The sequence below is a fragment of the Seriola lalandi genome, unplaced genomic scaffold (genome assembly GCF_002814215.2).
Source record: "Seriola lalandi dorsalis isolate HSWRI2012SDOR001 ecotype SW California unplaced genomic scaffold, Sedor1 jcf7180002054950, whole genome shotgun sequence".
NCBI classification, from domain to species: domain Eukaryota; kingdom Metazoa; phylum Chordata; class Actinopteri; order Carangiformes; family Carangidae; genus Seriola; species Seriola lalandi.
This window is the reverse complement of record NW_019525501.1, coordinates 80513-89033: the sequence shown is the minus strand read 5'-3', so window position 1 is coordinate 89033 and position 8521 is coordinate 80513. Positions and strand designations below refer to the sequence as shown.

Sequence of the window (8521 nt, the reverse complement as noted above, 5' to 3'; positions counted from 1 at the left end):
CCTATAGAATAGACCTCCTTTCTTGGTCGTCCATTTTTTACTCCTGACTTTTCTGGGTCGTCTCTGCAGCTCAGAAACACACCAGAGACCTCTCTCTCTCTCTCTCTCCCTCTCTCTCTCTCCCCTCTCTCTCTCCCCCTCCCCTCCCCCTCTCTCTCCCTCTCTCTCTCTCCCCTCTCTACATCTCGCGACCTCATTCTTCATCATGGCCACATTCACATTCCTGTCTTTTCTTTCATTAAATTAAATTTCATTTTTCCCTCCCTCCCTCTCTCCCTCCCGTCATGTGACAGCAGGGCTGAAGACAGAGATGGAGTGATGACTGAGTGAACAGAGGGAGGACAGAGAGGAGAGATGCAGGAGGAAGGAGGGAGAAGGAGACCCGCTGAGACATTTTCATTTTTCCATTCTCACTCCCTCCTGATGTTTTCACCTCTACCACTCCTCCCTCCCTCTCCCTCCATCTCTCCCTCCCTCCATCTCCCTCCATCTCTCCCTCCCTCCATCTCTCCCCCTCCCTCTCCCTCCATCTCTCCCTCACTCCCTCCCTCCCTCCCTGCATGTGACCTCAGTTTGATGTATGATTGATGCTTTCTTCTCTCCACCTCTATTCCTACCTGCGTCTTTCCATCCCTCAGTCCTTCTCCTCCTCCTTCCCTTCATCTCTTTCTATCCTGATACATTGATGACGACTGAGTGACATCTCATCACCTTCACTGTTTATCCACAGTCATAAAGAATATTATATATATATATATATATATATCATAATATATCACACTGACCTTGACCTTTGACCTTTGACCCCCAAAATCTAATAAGTTCATCCTTGAGTCCAAGTGAATGTCAGAGAAATTCCATCATGGTGTCACAGAGATATTGCGTTCACAAGGCCAAATCTGCATTTTGTGAGGTCACTGTGACCTTGAACTTTGACCTTCAGCCACCAAATTCTATGGTTCTAAGTTCACCCTTGACTTTAATTCAACAAAGCTAATTTGAAGAAATTCCCTTGAGGAGTTCGTGAGATATTGAGTTTACAAGGCCAAAATCTTTGTGAGGTCGCCACAACCTTGACCTTTGACCCCTAAACTCTAATCAGGTCATCCTTGAGTCCTGGTGAATGTTTGTGCCAGATTTGAAGAAGTTCTGTGAAGGCGTTTCGGAGATATCGTGTCCACGAGAACGGGAGGTGCTCGTATCACAGACGTTATTTTCCTTGACATGATGAAATAAAACGATTATTATTGAATCATTATCAATCATTATCATATGATCATGTAGAGAAGTTACAGACTTCAGATTAAAGAAACGTGTTCGACTTGTGATTCAACACCTCTGTCCTGATGCGTCCTAATGTCTGAATTAGTGTCGGTGAGACACAGGTCCAAAACAACGAGGCCACAAACACAAAGCGTCTCTCTCCACCTCTGGAGGGAGCCGTCAAGAAGCATTCTGGGAAACGTAGGAAACCAGAGGATGAGAATATTTGGGGGACAGTGAGCGACATCTGGAGACAGTGGACGCTGGATGTTGTTCAGAGTCGGACATGATGAAGATGACGGAGACGGGACGACGAGCGTTTTTCAAGTTTTACATTGAATCTGTGAAGCGGGAGAATCACCTCAGCTGTCAGAGTGAGAGATCTGACACCTGAGCTGCTAGATAACACATGCAGGAGGGTGTGTGTGTGTGTGTGTGTGTGTGTGTGTGTGTGTGTGTGTGTGTGATCATCTGTGAGACACGAGAGGAAAAACAGTGAAACTGAAATTCAGGTCAGAGACGGAGACGTGAGGAGAAGTTGAGATTCTGATTCAGTATAAATTCACCTTCTCTCCCTTTAGATTTACTGGTATTTTAAGGTGGATTTACACTTTTACATTTAAAATCTGTTATTAACTCGATGAAACAACTAAACGGATTCCTGAATACGAGCTAGCTGTACTGATATATCTGAACATGTTGTTCATTCTGTTTTCTTTCCTTTCGGACACAGACGACGTTTCATTTATTTTAGCCGACCACCCTCCGCTGGATCTGCAGGATCTGGATCGGACCACGTTCAGACCAGGAACAGAATCACGTCAAAAAATATATCATAAATCAAAAATCACAGCTTCCTCTTTCACTCAACCTCTGCTAACGATGCTAACGGGAGCGTATGCTAGCCACAGTTTTTAAACCGACATTCATCAAAGTCGCAGCTCCACACAGGCCCCTCCTCTTTGACCATATTTGGATTAGCTGGGAGTTAGGGGGCGGAGTCAGGCGCTGCCAAGATGGTGACGGTGGAGCAGCTCACTCTGAGCTTCAGAAACCTGTGGGTGGTGAAGCGCAGAGGCGACGTCCATCTTTATCCACAGTCTGTGGTCACTAAGATGATTCATAATGTCTGATGTTGTAAATTTAAATTCAGACGTATTTAAACAGCAGGGAGCTCTGTTGTTCTCCGGCGTTCTACGTTCTATTTTTATTCTGCTGCTGAGAGAACAGACGTTCTTCCAACATGTCTGAACTAAAACAGACTGAAGTGCGAGGGAAGAGAAAGCATCGGAGCAGAGACGAGGGGAAGCGATTAAAAGACAATTTAAGGTGGAAACACAGAGTTAACCTGCAAACAGGATTATTAAACCACGGGGTGAAGAGTGGACGGAAAGAGAGAGACAGAGAGACAATGAGACAGACAACAAGAGAGAGAGAGAGAATTAACCTGCAATCAGGCCTCTATTTAGCTGCAGTCAGCCACAATCAGCCGCCATATTAACATTTAATTAGACTGAGAGCCACAAACCACGGCCTGCCGCTCCGCTCTGATTACCTCACACTGCTGTCATACCTGTGTGTGTGTGTGTGTGTGTGTTTGTATAGGCATGAGAGGACCTACATCTGTGTGTGTGTGTGTGTGTGAGGGGATGTTTAGATGTTTGTGTTTCCGTGGAAACGCCCAGAAGAACAAACAGCGTCGGCAAGTTGAAAACTCATTCACACATTCGTACAGGTGATACTCCCAGCATGCCGCCCTTCATCAGTCTCTTCCTGGTTGGCGTCACAAAAGAAACGATACACACATAAAAAAACAAACAACTACAAACCAGAACTATTTAAATAAATAGAAACAACATGTATGTAGCTGAACATGAGACGCTGCTTCTATCTGGGGCTTTATTGTGGGCGGAGACAGCGACACATCCAACAAGGCGCCTTCTTTCAAATTCACGCCGTGTTGCAGTAACTGCTGCGTCACATCGCAGGAGCTTCCTCCTTTGCACGGAGTATTTTTCCTGCAGAAGTTGTATTTTGCTGTGTGTTTGTCTTTCTTAGTGAAGCTAAGACAAACCTCTGAGCTGTGGTCCAGGACGTAAACACCAGATGAGCTCCACGCTCTGTTGACGTAGCTTACTACGACCAAGAGACATTAGGTCCGCCTGACAGGTCCTGGCAGATAAGTAAAACTTTTATTGACCTTAAAATGCTCACTGCTCTTCACTCGGGAGTACGGCTGAAATATGCAAACGCTTTTGGAATCGAAAAGCAGAATTGAAATACATGCGTCTTAACGAACCCGCCGTGGGTTCGTTAGCGGGGCCGGGTTCTTGATACGCAGTTCACACATCCACTGGTCACTTCTTCAGATCAGGATCAGAATCAGAATCAGAATCAGAATCAGAATCAGAATCAGAATCAGAATCAGAATCAGAATCAGAATCAGATTGCACCAAAGCAGCTAAGTGTTGATGGTCGTGTGTGTGTGTTTCTAAGCGGCAGCAGGTGTGAGAGGTGTTCGAGACTCTGGGCCAACATGACCGACTTCACATGTAGATTATTACAGCCGCTGGTTTCAGCCGAGCCGACGGACAAACTGTTCCAGTAGAAACTGTAACCACTGACGACGCTGCAGCGGATAAACAACAGCACCGTCTTCTAACAGTCACAGGAAGAGGCCAATAAACACACCTGTGGTCTGTGCTGACCCCGGTGCAGGGTCCACTTCTGCCTCTGAAACACTTCGTCTGATATAGATGATGATGATTGTTTGAACTGTTTTATCTGTTTTTCTTCTTTTGGAAATCTATTGATTTCATTTTTTTCTGTCTTTGTGAAGCATTTTGTTACATAGTTTTTGAAAAGTGAATCGAACCGGGACCTTGTGAATCGGGATTGAATCGATTACAGAAATCAGAATGACGTGTCGTGTTAACTCCTGACATCAGCTGTCAGTCACTGTGTGTCTTCACTGTCCTTCAGTTTAATGTTCAGGCTGTAAACTGCAACTTCTCTCTGACCCACTTAGCAGCAGCAGCTCGTGCAGACATGAGTTCTTATCAGATTTATTATTATTTTATAGAACACATTCATCATTTACTTCCATTTGCACGGAGAAGACAATCCAATAGAAACCAAACAGGAAGTCAGGAGTGATGTGATGGAGCAGTAAAAATACATTACATCATCTAATGCATTCGATTTGAGGAAATGTTTGATCCTACTGACAATCTCATCACACACACACACACACACACAAACACGCACGCACGCACGCACACACACACACACACACACACACACCAATCTGGGTCTAATTTTACCGTAGTTTTACTGACTTACATTCACAGTTTGTCTCTGTGACACATGAACGCAGCACAAAACACACATATGACAGCATGTAAAATATACATGCTGGACACACACACACACACACACACACACACACATACACACACACACACACACACACACACACATACACACACACACACACACACACACTTAATTCAGCTAAATGCAAACATTATCAGCTAAGTGGACATCTGCCCGTCAGATCAGCCATGTGACTCTGGCTTCTGTTTTTTTGTGTGTGTTGTCACATATTTTCAGTTTCATCGAATCTTTCCTTTTGTCTTTCCAAACAACAGATGACTCATCTGCTCCTGAAGTCCAACAGCACATCCTCCAGCGTCTCATTTTGCCCACAGATTTTCATTTTAACGACATGAAGCAGAGAGTTTGAGAAGCCGACTTCCCCGTCCATCGTTAAAAACGTCAATAATTAATTTACTGTGGGATGAATCATCTGTTAATCAGCTGATTGTTTCCCACGGGATCAAACATTTAACATATAATCACATCATAATGTAAATACTGGATGTTAGAAAATGCTGCCGCCTTGGTGGCTCGCTGCCTGGGTTCGAATCCGACCCACAGCCCTTTGCTGCATGTCTCTCTCTCTCTCTCTCTCTCTCTCTCTCTCTCTCTCTCTCTCTCTCTCTCTCTCTCTCTCTCTCCCTCTCTGCTTCTCTAATAAAAGGCATAAAAAAAGAAACTTTTAAAAAGAAAAATCTGCCTGGACACAGTCATGAACAAAAACAACATGGAAGGATTTTGCAGGACGTGTGTGTGTGTGTGTGTGTGTGTGTGTCTGAGCGTCCTCTGAGCCTCGACACATTTACATAACACGCTGCCTGACGTGTGGAGGGAAACATCCGTTCTCTAGCAGACAGGTGACAAATAACATGAGCCTTCTCCCGTATGTTTTATGTATGGCTCCTTAATCTTGTTTCGTGTGTGTGTGTGTGTGTGTGTGTGTGTGTGTGTGTGTGTGTGTGTGTGTGTGTGTGTGTGTGTGTCAATCCCACTCACCCCCATCGTCCTCGTCGAAGGAGTTCATGCAGGGGAAGTAGATGGCGAGGGCTTCGAAGGACGCCGACAGGCTGATGCGGCTCTGCGATCGCTCCATGTAGAGGCCCGCCGTCGGGCCCGGGTCGGCCGGCTTGGCCAAGCGCGGCTGGGCATTCTTCACGCGGAGTACGGCTCGCGGCGTCTTGGATGGCTGTCAGCTGCCCCCCACGGCAGATCCACCTCACCCCGGAAACAAAAGAGTCGAGCAAGAAACCCAAAGATTCTCACACCGACTGATCGGTGCTGAAACTTCCTGTCAGCGAGCGGCGGCGGAAGAAAGATGTCGGTGTTGCTCAGTTTAGACGCAGGTTCCAGTGACGCAAAATCATCCCAGAAATAAAATGTGGAGATACGTTTCTGTTGGTTTCACTTGATCTGATAAATAAATAAACTGAATATCTACGTGTGACTTTGTGCAGCAGAGTTAAATCTCTGACTTCCTGTCATCTCCTCTAGTGTTTGGATTCTTGTTTTGTTTCCGTTCTCATCCTCCTCTTCCTCGCTCTCCTGTCCAGGTGTCAGTCTGATGGGCTGTCTGACGTCTGGAGCCGAGTCTCACGCTGATGAAGCCTGATATCCTGCTCTTGTTGTTTCACAGTGAAACTCCCTGAACTCTGCTCTCTGCATGTCAATCTCACGTCCTCCTCCTGTTTGTGCATTCACCGCTCGGACGCCTGCTCTTCTTCAGAACCTGCTGGAGGAAGGAGGATGGGAGGAGACGCCGGCGGCGGAGGTGATGTTGACGCCCAGCAGTTGCTCCCCTCGACTGAATCAGAGCTTTTTGTCTCCGTCTCGCGGCGTTGTCATTTCCTCGTGCATCTCTGCCACCGAGACAAACTGACTTTCAAAACCCGGGGGACGGCGGCTGCAGGAGCTGCTGCAAATCAGCTTCGTTTCCGAACCCCGGATCAGCCGGGAGAGCGTCGGCTGCAGCAACAATTGCAACTGAGGACAATCTGTTGCTTCTGCTTTGCTGTGAACTGTGTGACAGACACAGATGTCACAGATGTCCTGCCACTGCTGCTGCTGCTGCTGCTGCTGAAAATCTTCTGGATGTTGTGTTCACTGTCTTCTTCTTCTTCTCTCCTCTGTCCTCTGTTGCCGTGCCGATGCTCCGCTGACTGTCTGCTCCTGAGACGGGAAAGGACAGAGAGAGAGAGAGATGATGAAGAGAGAGGAAGAGAGAGACAGAGAGAGAGAGAGAGAGAGAGCGAGAGAGGGGCTGTACTGTTTAACAGCTTGTGTCTGACTGGACTCATTCACTGGCGAGCTGCGTGGAGAGAGAGAGAGAGAGAGAGAGAGAGAGAGAGAGAGAGAGAGAGAGCGGGGTGAAAGGGAGGGGAAAGGAGAGGGAGAGAGAGGGAGGGAGGAGGGAGCACAGAGGGGATGGAGAGCAGACTGTTGCTGGCAGCCCGACCAATCAAAACGTGGATGAGGGAATATGGGTGTGGCTTGGGGACAGTGGATTCGATGCAGAGCAGGACAAGTTTACAGTCTCTCTCTCTCTCTCTCTCTCTCTCTCTCTCTCAACCAAAGACCATCAGGAACACATTAATTACAGACGAGTTCAGATGCTGGCAAACGCCTCTCTTCATATTTTCTTGTTGTATGATTTTGTGAAGAGGAAACAGATATAAAATGAAACATCATCGAATTTCTCCAAAGCCTCAAAGATACAGCTTCAAATGTGAATGTAGCCCACACACACACCTTTATACCTGCTCCACTGTATGGATGTGTCTGTGGTCATAACTTCAGGTGTATGACTCTACGGTAGCTTGTTTAAAAGCTAGACTGTATCAAATTTAAACCAGTTACAGCCCTTATTATTCCTCTGCGCCGGCGACAGTCAGGCAGCTGCCATATTGTTTTCAGGTTGTCCGTCTGCATGAACGTCACATTCTCGTGGACACGATATCTCAGTGACGCCAAATCTGGCACAAACATTCAAAAGTCAAATGTAACCTCACAAAATGTGGTTTTGGCCTAATGAACGCAAATACATCCGCAACACCCTGAGGGAATTTCTTCACCAAAATCTAACGAGTTCATCCCTGAGTCCAAGTGAATGTTTGTGACAAATTTACTTCAGTTCCGTTCAGCAGTTACTGAGATATCGCGTCCACGATGGGACGGATGGGACGGACGTACAGACAACCTGAAAACAAAATGGCTCCCACTCTGACTGTCGAATGCGGTTGTTGTGGTTTCACAACAGTTTTGAATACGTCCTCAATTTCACACATTGACCTCTAGGTCCAGAACCACCCCAGGTTTTGTTTTGACATGGTGTTGCTGACGGTGGATCAGTGTTCAGGGAGCAGTGGGAGAGTCAGGAGCAGCCCGGTGAGCTGTTAGACAGGCTGCACACCTCCAACTCCTTTTACTGTGTCCTGCTGGTGTGTGAAAAACTACTCCTGCCATATGCAGTGTGAAATCCGATTGTGGTTTCAATTATTATTTACAGACTTCCTTATGAAAACAATGAGGGTTTATTTGGCTGTGAGTTTGCTGTAGGATTAAACCTCCGGTTACCAGATCGACTGAACTCTGAGGGCGTTCTATGTTAATACGTTCACAACATGTAGACAGCAGGAGCGTTGTGTGAGTTGAATGGCTGCCTGTGGATATTATGCTTCATTTAGGAGGCAGAGCCTCATGGGGACGACCTGATGCGCAGCAAACATGCGGCTTGTGTCTGTGTGGATTATTACATTTCTTAAAATGGAAACTTTTCTAAACAAGTGATGGGTGTAAAAAAAAACCATCAGTGGCTCCGCCCTCAAGTCTCTGCTCCCGTGTGTCACAGACACTGTAGGTAAATGTAAGTAGCATTAGCTAACTA

At 46.5% G+C, this 8521-nt stretch overlaps 1 protein-coding gene across 1 annotated transcript in view; it reads right to left on the bottom strand.

Moving 5' to 3' along the window:
• Positions 1–6900, bottom strand: part of rims4 (regulating synaptic membrane exocytosis 4) — a 36905-nt gene extending 30005 nt beyond the window's left edge. The window contains exon 1 of the mRNA XM_023394637.2: positions 5638–6900. Coding sequence (XP_023250405.1) covers positions 5638–5734 — 97 coding nt within the window. The 5' untranslated portion in view covers positions 5735–6900. The remainder of the gene's footprint in view (positions 1–5637) is intronic.
• Positions 6901–8521: the final 1621 nt, after the last annotated feature.